Genomic DNA, 27846 nt, shown 5'->3' on the forward strand with positions numbered 1-27846 from the left:
GTATACAATAAATACTGTACGTAAAATGTGGAAGCTTACCTTTCGAGTGAGGCTATCTCCGAAAGTGGCGACAGAGGAGGAGGACAAACAGCAGATACGTACACTTAACTTTACGAAACACATAAAAAAATGTCAGAAAAACAAACTAAACTTTACAAAACACATTAACAAAACTGTAACACTTAACTTTACAAAAAACTTAAAATCAAATTTATTTTGTCCTTTTTTTATTTTTAAATTTCTTTTTACTTTTTTATACTTTACGTAATTTCAATTTCTTCACCACCGAATGGATGCCAGTCCATTTACGGAATTTTTCGAACCACCCATGAGAAGCCTTGAACTCTGGGGTTGCCGTTGGTGTCCCCTCTCCGCCATCGTCTACTGCTTGGGCAATCAAATCGCCGAAAATAGCGCTGGCCTTCTGGCAGATTGCCGTCTCGGCTATCGTATCGCCATCGATTTCTTTGTCCTCAATCCATACAAGAAGCAGCCTTTCCATTTCATTATGCACATGGCTCCTCTTGTTGGACAAAATAGTCACGCCCTTGGAAGGTGTAGCTGCTTTGATGGCTTCCTTCTGCTTAAGGAATGTGCCTATCGTCAACGGATTTCGGCCGTATTCCTTAGCGATCACACTCAACCGCAAGCCAGCTTCATACTTTTTATTATCTGCATTTTTGTCTCCATAGAAAGCATTCTCTTCTTTCTGTGAACTTCAGGGTAGTCTCCACTTTGGGGGGGTCACGATTGTAAAAAATCGTAAAAAATATTTGCCAAAAATACACTAATCAAGACAGGCTAATGAAATTTTCAGGCATTATTAGCACTATAATAATGCATATTCCCTGTGAGTTTTATCATCCTACAGGGAAAATTAATGATTTTATGAAAAGAAAATGTGAAAAAACAGAAATTTCCGGCCCCTTGTACTGAAGGTTATTTGGTGATTGGTGAGAAACTACAGTCTTGAATAGAAATTCGGTCTGACAAAATGTTGGTATATCCACCTGGAACATGCACAAAAAAAATTATCAAAATAGAACAGTAAATAAGCACGTAATAACAAAAAAAAGAGCAACAACTTTGTAAGTTCAGCGAAAGCCCCGCCGAAATATCAGACTATAGCTAGGAAGAAATATTCAGGAAAAATTCAAATCTCGATTTAGGGACAAAACCTTTTGAGAGTTTGTAGTTATTATGTCACTTGATAGCCTAAAACATCTAAAAATTATATTATTTAGGACAATCAAAGAAAACCACCCCACCCCAACCTTTTTTTTTTTTTTTTTTTTTTTTTTTTTTTTTTCTTTTTTTTTTTTTTTTTTTTTTTTTTTTTTTTTTTTTTTTTTTTTTTTTTTTTTTTGGAGGTGGGTTTTCTTTGCATTGTCCTAAATAATATAATTTTGTAGATGTTTTAGGCTATCAAGTGACATAATAACTACAAACTCTCAAAAGGTTTTGTCCCTAAATCGAGATTTGAATTTTTCCTGAATATTTCTTCCTAGCTAAAGTCTGATTTTTCGGCAGGCTTTCGCTGAACTTACGAAGTTGTTGCTCTTTTTTTTGTTATTACGTGCTTATTTACTGTTCTATTTTGATAATTTTTTTTGTGCATGTTCCAGGTGGATATACCAACATTTTGTCAGACCGAATTTCTATTCAAGACTTTAGTTTCTCACCAATCGCCAAATAACCTTCAGTACGAGGGGCCGAAAAATTTCCGTTTTTTCACATTTTTTTTCATAAAATCATTAATTTTCCCTGTAGGATGATAAAACTCACAGGGAATATGCATTATTATAGTGCTAATAATGCCTGAAAATTTCATTAGCCTGTCTTGATTAGTGTATTTTTGGCAAATATTTTTTACGATCGGCACCCCCCAAAGTGGAGCCTACCCTTCAGCAACTTTCTTGGGACCCATGACTATACTGTACGTAATTAAGTTATGTAGTACGTACACTAATTAGGTTCTCACACAACACGATAAAGTAGCTCAACGAAAATCACTAACGAATCTACGTTACTAAACGAAATCATTGGACCGAACGAATTCCGTGTGCGTATGATAAAGATGTTGGTACGAAGAGGCCGAGATAGGTACGCCACCACGTACGTATAAGATGCATGATGGGAGGGATGCTGTCCAATAGGAGAGAAGGATCTCATGGCGGTGACTAGCATCAGGAACCAATGGGAGAGCAGGAGGATGGTGGCGAGTCTACTAGTACTAAGATGGCGGCACGAGTTTCAAAATTGTTATCCGGGCGAATCTCGGACTTTCAGAAACCTTTCGTATCTTGAAAGCTTTTCGTATGTAGAGCCGTTACATTTTTCGCATGGCTTCGTATCTCGAGTTTTTTCGTAAGTTGAGCCTTTCGTAGGGGTCTCGAGGTACATTTTCGTATTCTCGAAGGTTTACCACTGTATATATATATTATATATATATATATATATATATATATATATATATATATATATGTATATATATATATATATATATAAAGGTGATATCACGGAGGAAAATGAAAAGACGAGAATTGCCAAGATCTTTCAGTCTACACGACCCTTTACTTGGGGCACAATTGATCAGAACAGAGCAAAAACATAGTAAAAGTAGGCTTAGTATCCAAAATGACATTGTAGGATTAGTGTAAGGTACAATTCACTCTAAAGAAACAAAAAAATGCCCGTGGGCAAGATTAGAGATTCTAAAGCAGCCACCCACATGTGGTCAACAGCTGATTTATTCAAAAACAATACATTTTGAAAAACAAGGAGGCATATACAACTTAGTAAAATCCCAAAAATTAGATTAAGGATTTAGGCATGGTGCCTTGTCAAGTCAATTTATTAGAAAAACGATACATTTTGTATTAGAAACATGAAATTTACAAAAATGTTCCAACGATGAATGAGAAACGAAAATAGGACATAAATATAGCGAGCATGAGAGAGAGATAGAAATATATAATAACTATAAACATGTGGGACTAATTAATTAGTCGTTAATTCATTTATTTTAATGTCCTTCATAAACATTTTACAAAAATATGGGTCCAAATGGTACAATCCCACACTAAGATTCAGGTTGTTTTTATTAGTGATTTGTATAATTAGAGGAGGACTGACATCTGTATTTATTGATAGCTTCTGTAGCCATTCCTAAAAGCCCTTTGCTCTGACAAGCCTCCAGACAGTATGAAGCCTATCAGAGCAAGAACGGATAACCCTTAGTGGAACCTCCTGAAGTGAGGTTGACTGAGTAAATGAGGACTTTGTGGCAGCAGCCTAGGGAAGTCCACTAGGTGTAAGTCCCCTTATATTCAGTTGAAATGAGGGACCCCTATACTGGTTTCCTTGTAAAAGGTATGCACTTGTCTCAGTTTATAATTCACATATTGCCATAACACTTAATAGTGTCCCTTTGTATTTTCACTTTGAAATGACGTATTTCTCCCTTGTAAAAGGGAACCTGTAGGGGTCCATCATTTCAAATGAATATACATTTCAAATGATTAGAAGAGGAGCTACATTCCCTTTCCCTCTAGCATTGCCGTACTTGTCTCAAACAGAGCAATTTGAGCTTATGCAAATACGCACTTACATACGTACACTCGAGCATAGACAATCTCAACTTCGAGTGGCTAACTTTACATCTTGATAAGTTGAGAACCAATTTGGTTTTCCAGTCCACCAATTTTCATGGGTACTATCATAAAGTTTAATTGAATGATTTCCATCATCACATAGGGACTCAAAAGGTCTGGAAACCACTCTTTCTGTGGCCAGAATGGAGCTATTAGGGTCATTGTGCATTGGAATGCGAATGAAACTTGTTTAGCACTTTACGTGACCATGTTGAATGGAGGGAAGGTATAGCACAGAGATCCAGATCCGACCAATTCTGCAACATGGCATTTGTTGCCCATGCCAGAGGGCCTAAGGTTGGAGAGCAGAGGAGAGGAAGATGGTTATTCCTCAATGTGGCAAACAGATCCAGCATTGGTTTGCTCCACAGATTCCAAAGATCATATCAGACCTGGTAGTCTAAAGTCCACTATGTTGTAGGACTTGCCTCTCACGACTTAGTTTGTCTGCTAGGATGTTCATTTCCCTGGGATGAGGAGAGTTATAATTTTCACTAGATTCTGGTCTGCCCAGAGTAGGAGATACCTCGTTGCCTCGCAGGGGTAAAAAGAGTGGGTCCTGCCCTGTTCCTTGATGTTGGCCAGTGCCATGGTATTGTCTGAGTTGACCACGACTGTTTTGCTGATAATCGAGTCTGAGAGCGCAAAAAGGCCTAATAGATGGCTCTGAGCTCCTTTTGGTTTATGTAAAGGTTTCTCTGACCTTGATCTCCATCGTGATGGGGAACACAAAAGAGTTGGGTTGTGCTCTTTTGTTCCAGCTGGCCCTTAGGAAAAACTGCAGAACTCTCATATGGAGTCTGCCTAACCTTACAAACTGTTCAATGGAGGCCAGTGTCCCTAACAGGCAGTTTGTAAGTCCTTCAAGCAGTTTTCCCTCAATGATGAACAAAGTAGCCAATTGTCGCAGTAGAGGAAGATATTGGGGCCTAGAAAATGAAGCTATTTTGCAACAGGCTAAAACTTTCACAAATACTTGCGGAGCTGTGGCTAGGCTGAAGCAGAAGACCCAAAACTGGAAAATCCTGTCCTCTAAGACAAATCTTAGAAACTTCCTGGAGTCCAGATGTACTGAGACATGGAAGTATGCATCTTGCATGTCAAGTGTTATCATAAATCGTCTTGCTGAATGGATGATAACACGGACTGATTTGCATCCATCCTGAACTTCGCTTCTGGATAAAGAAGTTCAAGGACCACAAAGAGGCAGTTGAATAACCCTTCCGTAGACTCGTCCCCTACCTCCTCTATGGCTTCCTTCCTGAGAAGGGAAGCAACTTCTTCTGAAAATGCCAAACACCCTGTGGAAACTTTTGAAATGTGGTCAACGCGATCGGAAAGGTAATTAATGGAGGGATCTCCCAGAAGGGGATGGAGTACCCTTCTTTCAAGACTTCTACTATCCATGGCTCTGCTCTTCTGGTGCTCCACCTTTTCCAAAAAAGGTGAACTCTGTCTCTTACCGGTGCACGATGAGCATGCACATCACTTCTTGGCTGAGGGTTTGGAGGAGGATTTCTCAAAATATCTGGCTGAGAGTCCCACCATCATACGGGACTTAGAGGGAAACTTCTGTCCACCCCCATGAAGGGGCTGTGGCTGAAGAGGCGAGGCAGTCTTAGTGGCAAACGAAGCAGAATCCTTGCGGTGCTTTGAAGGTTGAGCAAGAAGGTCCTGGGTTGACTTTATTTGGAGGTCCGAGATTATATCCTTTACTGTGGCCTGAGGAAATAGGTAAGAATGGTCCTGGGGAGAAAAGAGTAAGGCCGACTTCTGCACTGAAGTTACCTCTTCGTCATAAACAAGCACGAAAGCTCCCTCTTCTTCAGTACACCCATTGAGAAAGGTGCAGCAAGTTCAAGAGATCCATCTTTAATTGGCTTGCCCGCATGAGACAATACAAGCAGTCCCCAGTTATCAGCGGACTCAGTTATCAGCAATCTGGTTTCATGGTGCTTATCTAGAACTGAAAATCGGCCATTTTTGTTAGAGGAATTTTCTTCTAACAATTGACTGATATTTTGCTTTTTTTGCATTAATATCAATATTTGAAAATTAGTAAATAAGGGATTTTGACGTAAGGAAAAATCAATTTCTGGGCGATTGGTTCGTGTCGCACAGCGAAATATCCCTTTAATCCATTATTTCTAAGGTAAATGCACTAACACATACCAGAGAATAAATAAAATAAAGAAAAGGTCAGTACTACTGACTCGCTCACCCTCCAACGAACTGAGCCCAGAAATATTATTTATCATGCAAATATAAGATACACATTGCTACATGCATAAATATTCTCTCTCACCTCAGTAAGAGAAGAGAGAGAGAGAGAGAGAGAGAGAGAGAGAGAGAGAGAGAGAGAGAGAGAGAGAGAGAGAGAGAGAGAGAGAGAGAGAGAGAGAGCTTTGTCACTGGCTACTTCCCACTCCTTCAACCAATAGCATGTCATCATAGAGTGAGAGGGGGTGAACATCACTTTTTTTTTTTTTTGCTGTTTACATTAAAATTAACATTTGAAAATTAGTACTATATAATTTTTTATTATAAAAATGTATTTATCACAAAAAATAAAATGAAAATACAGTAATTAGTGAATATTTTTCTATGAAAAAATCCACAAATTAATGAATTTCCCCATAATATATTTGGAGATACGCTTCACATAAAAAAATGTAAAGTATTGAATCTGAGATTGCTGAACCGCAATCTACTGGTGGTCCACTGTACTGCTCTTTACACGCAGTTAGTAAATAAGTGGCTTTTGTGCTTTTATTGGCAAAATGCTTTTATAAAATTAGTTACACGAATGGAATTGAATAAACTGCACATGATCTTGTAAAAATAGAACATGACTGCATATTTACTTGCTTCTGAAATACAAGATGATGTTACTTAATATCAGTTACATGAAGAAAAACCAAGGATAACAAACTAAATTAAACTGATAATAGCAACAATGATGATGAAACCACATAGTACTAGACAACTAATAGGTCAACTAAAATTTTGGGGTTAAAAGAAAGAAAAAAAAAGGGGCAGTAAGCTGAAGACACACAAGAAACATTAAGATTCTATAGAAGGCAGAAATATTAACCCTTTACTGCCGACTGGACGTATTTTACGTCGACATTTTTTGTCTCTCGTGTGCCGACTGGACGTATTTTACGTCGACATACAAAAGTTTTTTTAAAAATTTGCGGAAAAATACTTTTAGGCCTACTAGCCGAAAACTCTTGAATCACGCGCCTTGGGGGATGCTGGGAGTTCACGGATCAAGGTGTTGTTTTGTTTACAATCGTTACGCAGGCGCGCAAGCGCGAATTTCTTTCTTGCCACAATAAAAAGTATCTGTGACACATCTCGGAAATTATTTCGTCACTTTAACATAATTTTTGTACCATTTTAAATTAGCCGTTACATGGAGTATTATATATGAAAATGTGTGCATTTTTATGTAGAATACAACAAAAAAATACTCATGATTGTAGCTTTTATCAGTTTTGAGATATTTTTATATAAATAACGATAAGTGCCAAAATTTCAACCTTCGGTCAACTTTGACTCTACCGAAATGGTCGAAAAACGCAATTGTAAGCTAAAACTCTTATATTTTAGTAATATTCAATCATTTACCTTAATTTTGCAACTAATTGGAAGTCTCTAGCACAATATTTCGATTTATGGTGTATTTATGAAAAAACTTTTTCCTTACGTCCGCGCAGTAACTCTTCCGAAAAAAATCATACATGCGATTGTGGTAATGTTTGCACCATTTTAAATTAGCCGTTACATAAAGTTTTATATATGAAAATGTGCACAATTTCATGCACAATACAACTTAAAACAACCCATGTTTGTAGCTTTTATCAATTTTGAAATATTTTCATATAAAAAATGATAAGTGACAAATTTTCAACCTTCGGTCAACTTTGATTCTACTGAAATGGTCGAAAAATGCAATTGTAAGCTAAAATGCTTATATTCTAGTAATATTCAAGCATTTACCTTTATTTTGCAACAAATTGGAAGTCTCTAGCGCAATATTTCGATTTATGGTGAATTTATGAAAAAAATAACATTTTCTTTACGTCCACGCGGTAACTCTTCCGAAAAAATCATACGTGCGATTGTGGTAATGTTTGCACCATTTTAAATTAGCTGTTACATAAAGTTTTATATATGAAAATGTGTGCAATTTTATGTAGAATACAACAATAAATAATTGAAGGTTGTAGCTTTTCTCATTTTTGAAATATTTGCATATAAATCACGATAAATAGAAAAAAAACCATGTTCGGTCAACTTTGACTCTACCGAAATGGTCGAAAAACGCAATTGTAAGCTAAAACTCTTACAGTCTAGTAATATTCAGTCATTTATCTTCATCTTGAAACAAATTCGAAGTCTCTAGCAAAATATTTAAATTTATGGTGAATTTAAAAAAAAAACTTCCCTTTCCTCCGCGCGCTGATTCTCCGCCACAAATTTCTGAAATGCGTACGTTCCATTCTCAGAATATTTGCTCCGTTTCATATTAGGCATTTCATAGAGTTTTATATATGAAAATGTGCGCAATTTCATGTAGAATAAAACGAAAAATATTTGAAGGTTGTAGCTTTTCTTATTTCCGAAATAATTGCATATAAAAAATATTTATAACAAAATTTGACATTCAGTCAACTTTAACTTATCAGATATGGTCGAAAACTGCATTTGTAAGCTAATATTCTTACAGTATAGTAATATTCAATCATTTGTCTTCATTTTGAAAGAAATTGGAAGTCTCTAGGACAATATTTAGATTTATGGTGAATTTTTGAAAAAAATATTTGTTTACGTCCGCTCGTTACGAATTTATGCATTATTTTGTGATAATATTTTCTCTGTGTTGCTTTTATCGTTTTACAATGTGTTATATACCAAAATGATCGCAATTTAGTGTAAATTACAACGAAAAAAAGTAACTTGTTACTTTTAACCGTTTCATGCACAGCACGATTTGAATACAATTATATATGAAATTTCGTTTTGGCGCTATCATATATCGCATTATTTATATATGATAATGATAATTTTTTTCATTTCTGATGGTTGCATACTAAACTTCAGCCAATGACAAAAAAAGGAGCCACAAATGAACTCTTAATCTTGAAAACTAAACGCTCTGTGATTTTTGGAAAAATATATTTTTTCCGCTTCCGCGCTCACTCTGAAACACCTCCGGCACACGGGAGACATTTTTTTTTTTACCGCTTCGTCGTTTAAGGGTTAAATGAATTGCAAGAACATACCAGTTCCACTCTGGATCATTGTGAAGGCCACCACATCTCTCAACAAGACCAGTCATGTGCAGTTCCTGCAGAAGATGCAAAATTCCTCTACATACATCGTCACTTAATGGATTCCCTGGATCCAGCCTCAAGGGGTAGATTATCTAAAAAAATAAACATAATTTTCTCATAGTTTTTCCTGTGAATATAATTCTGAAATTTGCACTTAGTTTCTGTAGGGAATAAATAAAATCAACAAATAATAGTGCATTATATAATCATGTAACAAATTTTTAGATGAAAAAGCCAAACAGATCACATAGCTATTAATCAAGAAAGAGATAAGAATAACATGGAATATTAGGAGCTACAAAAGACCAAACATTAGCAGTGATCACCAACTTTCAATGGCCTAACTAAAGCTGAAATTAAAACCCCCCAATAGAAGACTGGAAGTCACAGCTACTGTACCAAAGAAAAGTAACCTGACAGTGTGGGGTAACTATAGACAATATATTAGTTGTAATGAAAGTATTCAATATACTTTTCTCAGTAAACTGGAGAAAGAAATTGATATAAAGTTTAGGAATGAACAAGCTTATTTTAGAAAATGACAGGAATTACAAAAATCAAACATTTATGTCAAGATATATTGTGCAGCAGTATATGAAATTTAAAAATTCCCTTCTCATGGCTTTTGGTCACTGGAATGATACTTCACTTTGCTGTTAGCCCTTCTCATAGATTTTATAATAAAAAATGGTCAGAGATCAGAGAGAAGCCTTAGAATGGTGTATTGAGAGAACGTTGAGGTAAAATTTGTTGATGAATTTTGTTTAAATCAGCAAAATATACCTGATTTGTAAAGTTTGTCTATGGAATGTATCATATATCTGGATAAATAGGACTCAATAAAAATCTAAGAAAAACAGAAATAATAAGGGCAAAGCATGAAGGGAATAAAACAGGTTTTTTGACATGGGAAAAACCAATTTTTGGTAGCCGATGTTCACCTCAACATATCTACTTCCAATAACCATTACTCCACAGGTAGTGACATTACAGGTGTTGAGAGAACTGTCGTTACCCTTGTCTTTTTCTTTAGTGAATGCCAAAATGCTTTTTTTGTAATGGTGAGCTTTGCCGAACAATTTAAAATCTTAGAAATATTGATTTTATATATTTTTGGTATGATAATTCCAATAATTATTGATTTTAATTATGTACCAACTAACGTAGCCTATAGGCTACATAACCTTTACCGTGTGCTTGGGAATAGACTGGGTAGTCAAAGGTTATGACATGTATAGAAATATGTAGTATAAATATCAATTCAGTTTTGTACTAATTGAGTTAAGAACCATTTGTGAGTAAAACCTTTAAAGCAATGTTATGGTAGTATTCAAGAATTAATATTTTAATACATTACTTTTATGGATATCACCCCCTGCTCATGTTACCTTACATCATAACATGCACACATACTTGTGGCAATGTAGGCCTGTGTTAATTTGATGACTTTGTTGCTTAAAATACAGTGATATAGGTAGCTAACACTGGATAGTTTTTTTTATTTTTTTATTAAACACTTGTTCCTTTTATCATTACTGGGCTACTTTTATGCAGGACCTACACACTACCTGCACCACAGCAAATTGCTCAGTCTGCTTTTTGCCTGAGGAGATGGCTCATAACTACCTGCCAAGAGCCAGCCCCTGAAAGGAATAAAAGGATTTTGACGTAGGAAAAATCTATTTCTGGGCGATTGGTTCGTGTCGCCCAGCGAAATAATCCTTTAATCCATTATTTCTAAGGTAAATGATCTAACAAATACCAGAGAATAAACAAAATAAAGAAAAAGGTCAGTATAACTGACTCGCTCACCCTCAAGGAGGGCGTCGGTATGAACACTAGGGCGAGTGAGACCACTACCACGAACCTCTTGCCAATAGAAATCTCCCACAACAAAACCCCACAAGAGGAGAGCCGACCCACAGAACGGGGCAGCAACTACTACTACTCCAACCCACGCTAGGGACTGCCGCGCCTCTGATGGCCATCCTTAAGTTAGCAGTCAATCTTGAGCGCAGGGTTGGGAAGAGGTGGGATTTCGCTGGGCGGCACGAACCAATCGCCCAGAAATAGATTTTTCCTACGTCAAAATCCTTTTTCTGGGCTCAGTTCGTGTCGCTGCGCGAAATTGTACCAGAGAATTAGCACAAGATTGAAAATAAAGAAGGTCTCAATAAAACTTAAAATTTTAATTAAATACTATAATTGCAAGAAAAATATATATACACATACACAATTGTTCATATAGCATGAAAAAGAACAATACTTAAAATTAACTTAAAGTTAACATATATACAAGGGCTTACATGGGATATATGTTGAACTTAAAACATGTGTATGATAATCATAGGCAAAAATACTTAAAGCAATTACAAATAAGCAGTATCAATAATGTAGTAAAGTATATATATGAACAAACTTAAAGTAAAAACATCTTAAACAAGTTTATAGATCTTAATAAACAAATCAATAACCATTGTAAATGGAGATGTGGCACCCTAGCATAAAAATAAGGGGACCACATCCCAAAGATCAGTATATACAATCAATTGTGGGTGACCCTAGCAAAAAAATAAGGGACACCCACTAAACCATCACAAGAGCAGCTAAGACTCAAGGGTAGACGTAGATGAACAAGGTAGGTATAGACAAACTGTTGGCTGAGATAGGTAGAAAGGAGATCTGGATCTTCAACTCAATTACTAAGCAGAGTCGGGGGAAACTATGTTACCCGCCGCAACTGCTGAAAACTTCAAAGATTCCAAAGACTTTAAGTAGTGACGCTTAAATACTGTCGGCGATTTCCATCCAGTATACTTTTTCAAGTCATCAAAATTCATGTGTTGAAAGTAGTTAATTGAGGTGGCTACTGCCCTGACATCATGAACCTTGGGGAAGGATTCAGGGTTAGCTTGTTTAATAAAGTATACCTTTAATTGATAAAGTACCACCTTTTTCTCTTCTCAAGAGAGGACCCGAAGAGGATGAGGATGTCCTGGACAGAAAGGCTCGTAAGGTCGTTACTGGACAAAGAGAAAGATCTTGAGGAAGGGGTATAACTTTCCAAGGTTCCCCCCTCAGAAAGCAGAACTTCTCCTGAGGGAAGAAATTCTACATGATTTGCATCTCTGGATAATGCCGACAGTTCTGAAATTCTAGCTCCTGAAGCCAAGCTTAATAAAAATAATGTTTTTCTTAAGAGCATTATAAATGAACATGTCGTGTTATTTGTATCTGAAGCCAGCTTTAGAACATCATTTAAAAACCATGACACTGACGTAGGCCTTACTGAAGGTCTAAGTCTAGCACAAGCCTTGGGAATAGACGAAAAGTAAGAATCTGTTAAGTCTATGTTAAAACCCAGTTGAAAAATCTTCTTCAAGGCTGACTTGTTTGTCGTAATGGTACTAGCTGCTAAACCTTTTTCAAATAAGGATCTGAAAAAGGATATATGCAACATGCTCCCAGCAGAAAGTTTAAATGATGAAAGTTAATTTTTAAGCTGTTTTAATGACTTATAGGTTTCAATAAGAGATGGTCCCTCAACGAGCAGATTCCACAATTGGGTCAGTACAGTGGATTCTAAGAATTACTACTTCAAATCCTACGATAGAGACAAAGTCTGGGAGAGAGGTCACTGATATCCGACACGAAGTGAATGTAGCAACAGGAATTTCCCTTCTGAACCAAAAAATCTAGGGAACAGTCTTCTGCTTTACATGGGAGAGATACTTCAGATGAGAATCTTGCCTTTCCCATGCAGCAATCATGTATTGAGGGGACACTGATAGGGTCCATCCAACCCCATCTGAAGTGTCTGTACCTTCTACTGGGTAGTGATTTATCCTGGACTTTTATACTATACTGCCAAGCAGTGGTAATACGACTGTCTAGCTCAATCAGTTCAAGTAGGCTTCCCTGGTAAGAAAATATTGCTTGCTGTACTTTCTATAATGCTGGGCAGTGAAGATATGACTACCTTGGCTCATCAGTTCTACTGCCTTCCCTGATAGGAAATTCCTCTTGCTGTACTTTCTATCTGCCAGGCAGTGGTGATACAATTGCCTTGGCTCATCCAGTTCATACAAGCTTCCCTGATAGGAAAATTCAGCTGGCTGTATGTACTTCTAAACTGTTAGGCTGTGACGATATGACTGCCTTGGCTCATCAGTTTTTGCAGGCTTCCCTAATAAGAAATTCAGTTTGCAATACTTTCTCTACTGTCGGGCAGTGGTGATACAACTGCCTTAGCTCATCAGTTCATGCAGGCTCCCCTGATGAGAAAATTCTGCTTGCACTACTTTCATGCTAAGGTCACACATTCACGTATTAACGCACGCACGCCCACGCATGAGCGGAAATTGGTAGTTGGCAACAGCTTACTTCAGTAAACCGTAAATGTAACGTAAAACACACGTAAAATCGTAGACATACGGTGACAAGTCGTCCGGGCGCTAAGCTCCGCCCACTAGGTCGCCGTAGCCCACTCCAGTTTTGAAATGTTCAAAACAAGTCGTGGGTGGTCGCGCCAAATGTCACCTGACGTAGCTCCAGGCATTGCACGTGGGAGCCACGGTGACTGCTGCGGGGTAAGCGCTAGGGTCACCAGCATTTTTCGCCGTCGTTGTTTTCTTTCCGCAGCGAAGCACGCGGGCCTCCTAATTGCGCTGTAGCCTACGGCGAAACCGATTCACACATTTACAACCCTGTACGACATGGCAATGCTGTAGCGTGGTATAAAAGGTCAGGTCGGCGCCCTCAGGTCAGCTGTTGTTTCCGTCTCCCAAGACCAGCAGTTTCCTTGAAGCTCTCCACAGCGCCCTTCAAGATGCCGAACCTCCTAAAACGACCAAGGAAGGGACCATCAACGTCACATCTTGCAGGACCTTCTTTCGGCCCGGAAAAGACTCCTACAGCCACTCCTACAACCACTCCTGCAGACATTCAGGACAAGGAAAATGTTAACTTCCACCTACAGGAGTCGGAGTTGGATGAGATTCTGACTGATGACAGCGACACGGAAACTCTCCATGAAGCTAAGCCCATTGACGAGGGACAGAACGTTCCCTTGTCGAAGATATTTATTTCTTCTGAATAGCAGTCTTACAATAATGGTGTAACAAATAATGTAAATATCTGCGAGGAATTCTTATATACATCTAAAAAATATTATCTTGAATAGGTAAAATTCCTATTTATTTCTAAGAATGTTTGATAAGTTATTAGATGTTATTCTATATCGCTTAAATATAAATCGCCCATAGTCAACAGTTTTATATGTCTAAGTGTATGTCTGAATGGTAAAATCGAAGCAAGAAAATTCTAGTTCTAGTCTTATATAGTACTTATCCTATGTTCATTTATTTGTGATGTTACATTAATTACATATATATATTACAGATGGCTACTATCAAAAAGTTACCATAAAACTAAAATAGATAAATTTGTAGGAAACAACGAAGAGACGAGCTGTTACAATGATTGTTTACGGAACGGCGAGCTCTGTTCACAGGCCCGCCTTTTGTACCCTGCAGCACCACAATGGTGGGCGTGGTCTTGACGTGAAGTTGACGTACATAGAACATTACAATATCGGCGTTAGTTTCAGGTAGACGTCCGACCTTGCTTTCTTTGCGCGCACATTTGCGGCGCAATTTACGGTGTTGGCTTTACGTCCGTTAGCCCGTGTCCTGTTTACCGTTTACCAGCTATTCAAGGTCATTTCACCGCGATGATGCCCACGATCCACATACGTGGGCATACGCCGTCGTGATACGTGAATGTGTGACCCCAGCATCAGAATTCTGGGATGAAAACACAAACAGTATCAAGGATGACCTTGCTACTGAGCCTAAGCATATCTGAGCTCTGACTGGTAACAATAATAAGACCAAGACAGACAATAAACCCTCAAATAAAAAATGCATTCTTATAATAAAACAAAGTTTCAATTATACTTACCCAGTAGTTACATAGCTATTAGTTTCACTTATTTGCAGCAGTTTAGATTCAAATTTTGCAGTAGCGACGCCAATATGCCTATGTCCATCAGAGGGGAGAAGGGAGGGTTCCGATCATGTAACTAGTGGGTAAGTATAATTAAAACTTTGTCTTATTATAAAAATGTCATCTTTAATTAGGTAACTTACCTAGTAGTTACATAGCCGATTCCCACATTGTGACAGGAGGTGGGATAAATGGACATATTCTACTCTAAAAGCACTAAGTCATGTAATGAATTAGAAATAGAAAAGCTGCTAGCATTGAAAAAATGCTTATCATTCCTTATTAGTCAAGAGAGCTTGCAGTAGATACTGCCTCTGGTTGGTGCTCAACTTAACCTGTAGTGGTGGGGCAGTAATGCCGAGGGTCACCTCTACTTAGCAGCCTTGTAGCAAGGATGATTCCAATTGCTCACATGAACGACAACTTGCCCTTGCCCTGGGCACAGTACCATAATAAAAAAGGGATTTTGACGTAGGAAAAATCTATTTCTGGGCGAGGAAGCCGTGTCGCCCAGTGAAATATGTCTGCTTTAGCACTATTTCTAGTAAAATATTGCTATAATACCAGAGAACTGCTAAATTGGACATGTCAGAAGCTTCTGACTCGCTCACCTATATAAAAGGTGTCGGTATAAAACTGGGGCGAGTGTTAAACACTACCACAGCAACCCCTCCAATTAGCCTTTTCCTCATCAAAAGACCCTAAATACGGGGAGCCGACCCATAGGTCACACCTAGCTACCGAATTTAGGGTCTTTTGATGAGGAAAAGGCTAATTGGAGGGGTTGCTGTGGTAGTGTTTAACACTCGCCCCAGTTTTATACCGACACCTTTTATATAGGTGAGCGAGTCAGAAGCTTCTGACATGTCCAATTTAGCAGTTCTCTGGTATTATAGCAATATTTTACTAGAAATAGTGCTAAAGCAGACATATTTCACGGGAGCGACACGGCTAAGCCCAGAAATAACAATATTATTAAGTCACCTACACTGAAGTAAAACCACAACCCATCCACTAAAAGTGCCAGGTGCTCTGGATGCATTGTGCCCTCATGGTTCCTTAAACTTCAACCCTTCACTACAAGGTGAAAATTCAGACAATAGGAGGAAATCCTATGCTTCCTTCCGTGATACCTTGCCAGTAAAAAAATTTTTAAGGTACAGTCCAACCTCTTAAATCCAGAAACCTTGGGGCTAGGCCATTGCCGGACCACAGAAAATCCCAGAATATAGAATACATTCCTAAAAAATTAAGCCTGTAAGTAAACATAGTCTTGCAATGTAATTCCACATACAAATAGCCTAGTTTCCGATTCAGCCTGCTACTTAGCTACGTTCTGTCACTGCTTTTTATCATTTTATTACTCGTATATTTAAAGTTCATTTCATAACGTTATACTATATAATTTTCTTTAGTGTACTTTATTTACCACATTTAGCCTACATTCCTGAGTTAGCCTAATTGTAAGTCAACTACAGTACTAAACTTCTCAGAATCTGCACGTTACTATCAGTGACTTTCATATCCTGAATTTTGTATCTTCATAATTATTGCTATTAGTTTCTTCCTCATTTATTTTTATTGCAGAGGATAGTAGGATAAAAAAATAATGGATGAATTTTGGCGATCATGGGGCATTTGAATGTCACCATCAAAATGTAGACAAAGCACATCAGGGCCATCTATTGAGAAAAATGTAGACTAAATTATTCACAAATGAAATAAACATTTTCTAGCATAGATAAAGATTTATGCTTGTGCTTCTTACCGCTATCATCATAATGATCTCATGGGTGGCATATCAAATAGGTAAATACACAGTTACATAAAAGAAATTATCAAAACTGTATCATTTATCTCAAGTAAACACAGAGTAAGGAATTTGTGCATGCCAAATATCTCATTATTTAGATTAAAAGTTTTGACTTGGTAAAGCCTTCTCAAGTGGATATTCTAAAATATATATTCATTCCTTTAAGGCTAATATCAAAAACATATTTGACTTTACATACATGTGTATTTTCATGGCTAATGATTATTTTAATAAAAACAAGACACATGGCATAACTTTTGCGGTCTTAAAGTTGTTAACAATACGTGGCGCAATCCTGGTGGTGGCCCAATTAACCCGAGAAATGCGTCAATGTCATTTTAGAACAGTTCTGTGGTGCGGCTATCTTGACAAAAATGCTACTCTTCAGAATCTAACACATATCTTTACCAATGCCTTTGTAATTGCTCCGGGCATGTATCATCAAAATATCTTTTGCCTCTTTCTCTTTGTTATTTTGTTATAAACATTCCAAGTTAATTTTATTGCGCAACGTGGCATTTTGCCCGATGAATCGGTGGTGCGGTCGTACTATGGGGTTGGGTCGGGTCTGTCTGCCCTCACCCATGGGTGGGGAGGTGGCTGGGTATAACGGGCTTGTTGTTGGGCCCGGTAGAGGATCGCGTAGTTTTTCTTACTACACTTCTTGTCACCATATGATGTTTTGATTGACATGTAACAATTACAATTTATACTGTATAATATCGTTGAGTGTAATGATAGTAATGATTAATTAATATTTTTAAATCCTAGAATATAGAATTGTTTCTCTTCTCGAAAAATGAGTGATCTTTCAAGTCGCTATAGAAACATTTACAGTTTAATTTTTTTTTTTTTTTTTTTTTACTTCGTAGGTGTTTTTTCTTTATCCATATAGTAACTATTATTACCATTGTTATTATTGTAAAGTAGGTTAAAATGATGTATTTAGGGAGCATATTCTATCTTTATTACTTGCAAGTTCAATAACAAAAACCTATCATATTTGAAGGAACAAAGTGAGCAAAAATAATATAATCCTCGTCTTTTGCAAACATATATTATAGTTATAACGAAGAAAATACCAAACCAATACCGCCACCACCTATTGCCAAAATATAGAAAAGATATAGAAAATTCTTATGTAAATAAATCATGAATATAGACATTACATAAAATTATAAATGAAAAGATCATCCTCTCTCTCTCTCTCTCTCTCTCTCTCTCTCTCTCTCTCTCTCTCTCTCTCTCTCTCTCTCTTCAGCAGTTCTTTTGAGTATGCCTTGCACGAAAGAAGTCAGTTGGACACAGAGGCACGTCACATTCAGCACAGATCGTTGTAACCCATGTTTGTTTCTTTTGTTGCCTGGAAGTATTGGCGCATACGTAGCAGTTTAGTTGATTTTTTCTGTTTTGGTCCTCATTGAATGCTGTATATTGGAGATGATGATAGCTTATGTAAGCTGCTCCATGCAAGCGATCAGGTGCCTCTACGGGAGGATGTCCACGACGTCCGAGTCTACTGTTTGTCACGGTGCCATAATCCTCAAGAAGTTGGTATGTAACATTATATATGAATTCGCGAAATTTTAATTTCTTGCAAGTGGGGTCTGATGTCTTCATAAGCCAAATGTTGTATGAATTGAGCATTATGATGTCTATAAGATGAAGAACGATTTTGTGATACCACTTGAAGGATTTCCTCATACACTCTGTCCCACTTAGCTGGCAGTCACTCTTATCTACGAGGCGCATATTTTCGTTATAATCAGCAACAACATCTGGCTTCCAGATTTTCTTTTTAGTCCTGTAGTGGACCTTACCCGTGTCCAACATATCACCTTTATGTACAGTTGATAAAAGGGTCATGGGCTTTCTATCTATCCACTTGACAGCCAATATCTTGTTAGTTGCCTCGCGTTGTATGGTCTTGGCCTTTGGCTTTCTCCTTTTAGCTATAGGCTTGTTCTTGCAGTTTAGTTTTCGTCCTCATCAGGAGTATCACTGTCACTGGGATTAGCATAAGAGGTGGAGGGGACATTAAATTTGGGCATATATTTCCTGCTTTCTCTCACAGTGCCACATATTCCTGTGGCATTATCATGAAGGAATTGTGCCAGTGTAGGGCTACTATACCCATTGTCTGTATACAATATATGTCGTGACCCATACGGTGCCATCATTTTCTTGACTACCGCTCCCGAGAAGCAGACCGCTACCTTGATCCTCTTTTGGTATATCAAACATCTGTGCAGTATATACTATAATATCAAGCACTATTACCGTTTCACAATCGCATAAAACGAACAGTTTAACCCCAAAACGATGACGCTTGCTTGGGATATATTGCTTGAAAATAAGACGGCCCTTGAAAAGTATTAGAGAATCATCAATTACAATTTTCTGGAAAGGATGAAAGACCCTTTTGAAGTTTCCTACAACTAAACTAAGGAATGGTCTTATTTTCCAAATTCAATCAGTGAAGTTTGGATTCCTGTTGACAGCAAATTGCATGAAACGGGTCAACAACAAGAATCTGTCGCGGGTCATGAATTGGGGAAAATTGGGTAGTAATCAAAGGGTCTTGTTTCCAGTAGTCTTGTAAGATATGTTTTTTTCATTAGCAGGCATCAGTAATAATAATGCAAAAATAAACATAAATTTCATGGGCATCCGTGTTGTCTGAACTCTTGAATTTTGTGTGAAAGAGAAATTTTCCATTACCCACTGGTAATACTTATTTGTTTCACAGACAATAAGGCCAACTAATTCATCAGTGAAAAGTGCAAGAAAATATTTGCTTTCTCTTACAGTGTCATCACAAGGCCACTCACTTGTTACACCACCACAATTACCATCAAAGGGATGAATATCAGGGATAAAGTTATTGACATCTGACCAGATAATAAAGACTGAATATTTCCTTCTCGTATTATCATGTACGTTACCTATTTCAATTTTCACCATCCTTTCTTCTTCACATCCTTCAATGTGCCCCTCCATCTGAACGAAATAATCTTCCTTAATATCATCTTCGCTGTGCGTCAGAAGTCCCTATCTCACCACTATCACTATCTCCACAGTTGATGTCATCATCTATGTCTTCGTCTGTTTCGTCTTCGGTGAATAACATAGGTAAGAATTTGCTAGGGGTCAGATTCCGTAAACGACGATTTTGGGCAATGAATGGAAGAGTTGATGCACTTGGTATTGCATCACATGTGTTCCTTGATGGTGTCAGTGTGATGGAGGAAGAAGTACTTTGGTATTGCTTCTTTTCCTAGGGCACATATTTTCCACTACCACTTCTCTTCACAACCCCCTTTCTTCCAAATTCCTTCTGTTGCTGTGCTTTGATTTTCCCTTGTGTCATTATATTTGTCTCTTCTGGGAAGCAGACTTTCCTTTTTGTCTTGGTGTTCTCGGAGCCCTTGCTAGAAGAGGCCATAGTCTCATTTTTCCGAGAACGTCCAGTCATGGCGACAAAAAGTGAAAAGTAGCCGAAAACAGAAAACCAAGTGAAAGTCGCTTTCATTGTTTTCAAAATAGAACTGTAGATATAACTAATACAAAACAAACACTTATTATCATGGTAACTAATACTACTTATGTTAACTACCCTTTATTTAAAACAACCACTCATCATATACTCAAAAGAAAAACAAAAACATTCGGGAGTGTTGCCATAATTTGCGCTAGGCAACCACATACTGACGGAGGTTTTGGGAGTTGCCAAGTCTTTTATTTCCCTTACTGAACAGTACATTGCGTTGTGATAGAAAGTATATGTTTGTGTAAGTATGTTGTTCTATATGTTTTTTTTTATTGTGCATCATTCTAATATATTAATATAAAACAAGTTTTGACAGAAAAGAACTACTTTTCACTTTTTTCCTTTGCAAAAAAGTTAATTTGGATCTATGAAGAAATTGGCATATTATACATAATATATATGGGTAAAATAAAGTTCTAAGCATTAAAACCTCTACCAGATAAATAGTTTTGCCAATAAAAAATAATAAAAGTTAAATAATGTCAAGAGGGAACTTGAGAGTAGAGACAGAAAATGGCGCTCTGAAGAGGCTTATAGCAGTCGCCCACACAGCCGCTCAAGAGACTTGTAGCAGTTCTCGGGTTAACTAATGGCGGCTGATTTAAAATTAAGCCGAACTACAAGAGCCCCCGGACCATAGAATGCTGGTTTTAAGAGGTTCAACTGTACTTCCTAAATTTCAACACTTTTTAAAAACTCTTTCAAGATCATGAGAAATTAAGAGCAATCATACTACCTGTAGGTCAAATGCCGAATGGACGTATGAGATATATATTGCTTGAAAGCTAATGGAGCAGAGGCTGTACTAATGCATTACCTTTGGTAAAAGGAGGCAAATGCTTTCTCTTACATCTAAGTGTCTTAGAAGATAAAGTCCATTAGTGTAAATGGCAATGTTCTAGTCTAATGACAGGACGCATATTTGCCATAACATTTTGGGTTAAAACGCACCCCATCACAATGAGTGTCTCAAAATTGCAGTTCCTCATTGGAAGAGAGGCTTTCGTGCTCGCCTACCAATTCGTTAGTCCAAGTTCAATTCCACGCTCTGCCAATGTGGAATCAGAGGAATTAATTTCTAGTGATAGAAATTCATTGCTCAAGATAATGTGGTTCAGATCCCACAATAAGGTGTACAGTGTTCCCCCCTATTCGCGGAGGATGTGTACCAGACACCCCCGCGAATAGTTAAAACCCGCGAATAGTTAAAACCACCACTAAAAATGCTTATAACTGCCTATCTTGAAAGTTCAGATGCCAAATGTATATCTTTAATAACATCCTACTTCAAATAATATTACTAAAATTACCTAACCTTATTACTGGCATTAATCTTTGAGGTTATATATTAATATCATTTTAAAGTCATCTTAAACATTTTACCATTAAAAATACCTACAGCAAATAACAGAGAGAGAGAGAGAGAGAGAGAGAGAGAGAGAGAGAGAGAGAGAGAGAGAGAGAGAGAGAGAGAGACCAATGAATGGCAACATCATGTATTTGACCCTCAAGAGTGAAATTATGAATTATTTCTGAGACAGAGAGAATATAATGGAGAGAGAGAGAGAGAGAGAGAGAGAGGAGAGAGAGAGAGAGAGAGAGAGAGAATAACTCCTAGACTCCGCTTCCTCCCCTCCACCAATTCGTATATCAAACTCATTTACTCCCCCTCCCATTTTCCTCCGATTGGATAAAAAGACTGGGAATCGCATTTTTAACAATCGTATTAATATTTGAAAATTATTATAAGTAATCATTTATTTACACTACAAAACAAATAAACATACGTGAGGATAGAAGAGAGAGAGAGAGAGAGAATAGAGAGAGGAAGAGAGAGAGAGAGAGAGAGAGAGAATTTATTGTTACTGTTTATTCTCCTTAAACGTAATATTTTTGTAAAACGGAGTACTGTATATTATTATTTTACCATAAAATGTAGTAATGTCCTTAAAGATATACTTATACATACACTTCCAGCCCAAACAGAGGGCGAGAGTTACCACTAGCGCATGCTAGTATCTCATGTGGCGAGAGAGAGAGAGAGAGAGAGAGAGAGAGAGAGAGAGAGAGAGAGAGAGAGAGAGAGAGAGAGAGAGAGAGAGGGTTGTCCTTATTTAAAAGAGTGAAATGGATAGATTATTGTACTTCTTTAAAATACTTTATCACATGTGAATTTTGAGATTAGTTATATTATTATTATATTATATTATTATGCGAAAATATTAATAAACATACACATGTACCATAGAAATTATCTCATATCAGCAAAAGAGAAAGAGAGAGAGAATTTCAATGATACATAGATGGCAACACTCACTCCCCACTGGATTTGACAGTTGGAACCCAGCCAACCAAGCTGGCTACGTGTTCAAAAACAAGACACGGGGTTAAATGCATTTTCTTTTATTCTTACATAATTCTTTTTATTTATAAACTAAAATCTTGCTAATTCACTTTAGTATTTTCTTTAACCCTCTTACGCCGAAGCGGTAATAAAAAAAACGTCTCCCGTGTGCCGGAGGTGTTTCAGAGTGAGCGCGGAAGCGGAAAAAAAAATATTTTTTCAAAAAATCACAGCGCGCTTAGTTTTCAAGATTAAGAGTTCATTTTTGGCTCCTTTTTTTGTCATTGGCTGAAGTTTAGTATGCAACCATCAGAAGTGAAAAAAATTATCATTATCATATATAAATAATGCGATATATGATAGCGCAAAAATGAAATTTCATATATAATTGTATTCAAATCGTGCTGTGCGCAAAACGGTTAAAGGTAACAAATAACTTTTTTTTCATTGTAATGTACACTAAATTGCAATTATTTTGGTATATAACACATTTTAAAACGATAAAAGCAACACAGAGAAAATATTATCACAAAATAATGCATGAATTCGTAACGCGCGGACGTAAACAAATATTTTTTTCAAAAATTCGCCATAAATCTAAATATTGTCCTAGAGACTTCCAATTTCTTTCAAAATGAAGACAAATGATTGAATATTACTATACTGTAAGAGTATTAGCTTACAATTGCAGTTTTCGACCATATCTGACGAGTTAAAGTTGACCGAATGTCAAATTTTTTTATATATTTTTTTTTTATATGCAATTATTTCGGAAATAAGAAAAGCTACAATCTTCAAATATATTTTGTTTTATTCTACATGAAATTGCGCACATTTTCATATATAAAACTCTATGAAATGCCTAATATGAAACAGAGTCAAAATTCCGATAATGTGGGACGTACGCATTTCGGAGATTTGTGTGGGAGAAGGAGAATCCGCACGCGGAGGGAAGGAAAGATTTTTTTTTAAATTCACCATAAATCTAAATTATTTTGCTAGAAGGACTTCGAATTTGTTTCAAGATGAAGATAATGACTGAATATTACTAGACTGTAAGAGTTTTAGCTTACAATTGCATTTTTCGACCATTTCAGTAGAGTCAAAGTTGACCGAACGTGGTTTTTTTTCTATTTATCGTAATTTATATGCAAATATTTCAAAAATGAGAAAAGCTACAACCTTCAATTATTTTTTGTTGTATTCTACATGAAATTGCGCACATTTTCATATATAAAACTTTATGTAACGGCCTATTTAAAATGGTTGCAAACATTACCACAATCGCATGTATGATTTTTTCGGAAGAGTTACCGTGCGGACATAAAGAAAATGTTATATTTTTCATAAATTCACCATAAATCGAAATATTGTGCTAGAGACTTCCAATTGTTGCCAAATGAAGGTAAATGCTTGAAAATTACTAGAATATAACGCGTTTAGCTTACAATTGCGTTTTTCGACCATTTCGGTAGAGTCAAAGTTGACCAAAGGTTGAAATTTTGGCAATTATCATTATTTATATGAAAATATCTCAAAACTGATAAAAGCTACAACCATGGGTTGTTTTTAGTTGTATTGTGCATGAAATTGCGCACATTTCCATATATAAAACTTTATATAACGACTAATTTTAAAATGGTGCAAACATTACCACAATCGCATGTATGATTTTTTTCGGAAGAGTTACAGCGCGGACGTAAGGAAAAAGTTTTTTCATAAATTCACCATAAATCAAAATATTGTGCTAGAGACTTCCAATTAGTTGCAAAATTAAGGTAAATGATTGAATATTACTAAAATATAAGAGTTTTAGCTTACAATTGCGTTTTTCGACCATTTCGGTAGAGTCAAAGTTGACCGAAGGTTGAAATTTTGGCAATTATCGTTATTTATATGAAAATATCTCAAAACTGATAAAAGCTACAATCATGAGTATTTTATTGTTGTATTCTACATAAAAATGCGCACATTTTCATATATAATACTTCATGTAACGGCTAATTTACAATGGTACAAAAATTATGTCAAAATGACGAAATAATTTCCGAGATGTGTCACAGATACTTTTTAGTGCGGCAAGAAAGAAATTCGCGCTTGCGCGCCTGCGTAACGATTCTAAACAAAACAACACCTTGATCCGTGAACTCCCAGCATCCCCCAAGGCGCGTGATTCAAAAGTTTTAGGCTGGTAGGCCTATAAGTATTTTTCCATGAATTTAAAAAAAAACTTGTAAGTTGACGTAAAATACGTCCAGTTGGCACACGGGAGACAAAAAATGTCGACGTAAAATACGTCCAGTCGGCGTAAGAGGGTTAGTGAATTTATATTATTGCTGTTTACATTAATATTGATATTTGAAAATTAGTAAATCATCATCCAAAAAACATACATCGCTTAAGAGACGAGAGAGCAGAGAGAGAGAGAGAGAGAGAGAGAGAGAGAGAGAGAGAGAGAGACGAGAGAGAGAGAGAGAGATTATCGTAAAGTATTTGTCAAAATACTTTCACATATGATTTTTGTAATTACAGTTATTACTATATTATTTGAAAACTATTAATAAACATATTACGCATATATGTACCATAAAAATCTCTCATCTCAGTAAGAGAGAGAGAGAGAGAGGAGAGGAGAAGAGAGAAGAGAGACGAGAGAGAGAGAGAGAGAGAGAGAGAGAGAGAGAGGGGGGGGGGGGGGGGGAAAATTTCATGAGCACTTGATGGCAGCAACAAATCAGCTCCTTCCCCCTCCAGTCACTTAACTTGATACATAATCTGGAGTTTTAGTACCTGGAGTTGGAGAAAGAATCTGACTGGGATTTCCTTCATTCTTCCATAATTTTTAAAATTTATAAGCTAAAATCTTACTAATTCACTATGGTATTTTCTTTAATGAATTGATATTATTGCTGTATAAATTAATATTAATATTTGAAAATAGTAAATCATTTATTTATCATACAAAAAAACATACATCTTTGTAGTAGAGAGAGAGAGAGAGAGAGAGAGAGAGAGAGAGAGAGAGAGAGAGCGGAGAGAGAGAGAGAGAGAGAGAGAGAGAATTATTATTTTTATTAGTGATATCATTTAAACTTATTAAACGTACTACTACAGTATTAATCAAAATTAATATTTGAAATTAGTAAATCATTTTGTATCATAAAATGTATTTAGTCATGAAAATAAACATCAAAATACACTAATTAGTGATTATTTTTGTCGGAAAATTCCGCGAATGGGCGAGTCCGTCTGCAAATAATTTCTAGATAGGTTCCAAAGAAAAATCCGTGAATCCGGAGAACGCGAATACGGGGGGAGCACTGTACAGTAAACCTGCCATATTCGATAACTCCGGATTCACAGACTCACATACTTGCTGATTCCTCTACTGGCCTTATTCGTGGGATATTCGCCTATTCATGGTATTTTTCTATGAGAAATATCCACAAATTACTGTATTTTCATATTAATTTAATCATAAAATGCACTTTTTGTGATAAAACTTAAAAAAACAGGTATAAAAATTTTAGTGGGTTTTCATGAGTTTTAATTAACAAAATAGGGAGTTTTAGGCATTTTCAGAGGGGTTCCAAGTATTTGCAGACTCTAGCTATTTGCGAGGGTGGGGGTAGGGGTATGGTGCGCATCCCCGCGAATACAGGTGGTCCACTGTGGGTCCCATGCTAGGTAACCGACTGGATCCTAGCCACATCAAAGTACCTAATCCATTGGGACAGCCTTAGGAGAGCTGTTAATCAGCTCAGTGGTCTGGTTAAACTATGATATATACTTAACTTCTTCCAACCAAGAAGTCCAAATAAAAAGGAAGACAACATGTTTATACAAAGGAAGAGATGGTTCTTGTCATAAATTCCTAGGTTATGGATATCCTCTGTGTAAACACACGGATGGACAGCCTGACAAACTGCTTCTTGTCACTGTGAAGGTTGGATCAGGAAGGAACTCTACTCTTAACCCTGGAAACAGAGTTATCGAAGCACTCTAACATTCACTCCAATTTGGGTTGAACAACTAGTAGTGAACACTATGAATTATAAAAATGTATATATGGAAGACAAACACCACTGTTTGTCTGAAAAAATTCTGAAACCCCGCAGTGGCCTTTGGGTCAATTGCGACAAAGCAGCAGCTTTTCAGACTTCTGTTACACTGTGGGGTAAACAGTAAGGTAATAATGAGTCTAAAGAGATATTTCTGTCTGATGATTCTCACTATGGCAAATGTGGAACACAGAACAGGATCATAGGCATAATCCCGAGCCAACCAGAGACTTTAGTCTGTGTAGGGTGGGCAGAGACTTGAATTAGGAGTTAACCCTTGACAGAAGAGAAACAAAACTAAAACAAACAAAATCTCAGTGAAAAGACAGTACTCTGCCCCTCACTCGACCGCATAGGCTGAATTGCCTGGTAGTAATTCCAACTTGAATGCATTCAGCTTATGGAGCTATGGGCTTCCACTACAGATGCACTCTAGCATCTGCATGTAAACTGAGATATGAGGAAAAGAAATTCTCTTGTTCGCAGACAATGCCAACTCTGTGGTGTTGTTGTCAAACAATACCACTAATTGTCTCAAAATCAAAACCAGAAACTCTAAGGAGGCCTGAAAGGCTGTCCTGAGTTTCAGGTTAATTAAGAGAAGATACAATTTGTCTCAGTCACTCACCAGAAGAACTAACCTACAGGTATGCATCTATTACTCAAACGGTGTAACTGATAACAGACGCATGTCATGAGGAGAGTTTACATACAAGAATATTTGTAGGCTCTTGTTGATTTAGCACCAGCCTAATTCTTCTTCACCTTGAAAGAAAAAAAATAAAGACTGGAAGCAGACCTCCTTCATTCTCTAATGAAGAGAGTGAAGGTGAAGGTGAAGCTATCCTGAAGGAGGCGTCTACTGTGATAACAGGGCACCGAAGACTATACTCGGTTTTTTTCCATCTGTCCATCCGCCTGTGGTGTTTGCGTATGGTAACACTGCCTCCCGGGCTTTAGATAGTTACATTCAGTAACAATATCCTATTTCGAATATTAACGGTGTAATTCGCATACAGTAAATTATTAAAACACTTTTCAGTTGCAAATGTACACCCAGATATCCTTTTATTTACC

The 27846-nt window shown here is 36.9% G+C and overlaps 1 protein-coding gene and 1 pseudogene across 4 annotated transcripts in view; both read right to left on the reverse strand.

Moving 5' to 3' along the window:
• LOC135220585 (lysosomal cobalamin transporter ABCD4-like) overlaps nt 1-27846 on the reverse strand; it is a 274508-nt gene that overhangs the window by 25433 nt on the left and 221229 nt on the right. For all 4 annotated transcript variants that reach the window (XM_064257839.1, XM_064257838.1, XM_064257840.1 and 1 more), the window contains exon 13: nt 8945-9087. In XM_064257839.1, coding sequence (XP_064113909.1) covers nt 8945-9087 — 143 coding nt within the window. The remainder of the gene's footprint in view (nt 1-8944; nt 9088-27846) is intronic.
• LOC135221568 (piggyBac transposable element-derived protein 4-like) lies at nt 18788-19814 on the reverse strand (annotated as a pseudogene).

This window comes from Macrobrachium nipponense, chromosome 2, assembly GCF_015104395.2.
Source record: "Macrobrachium nipponense isolate FS-2020 chromosome 2, ASM1510439v2, whole genome shotgun sequence".
In the NCBI taxonomy this organism is placed as follows: domain Eukaryota; kingdom Metazoa; phylum Arthropoda; class Malacostraca; order Decapoda; family Palaemonidae; genus Macrobrachium; species Macrobrachium nipponense.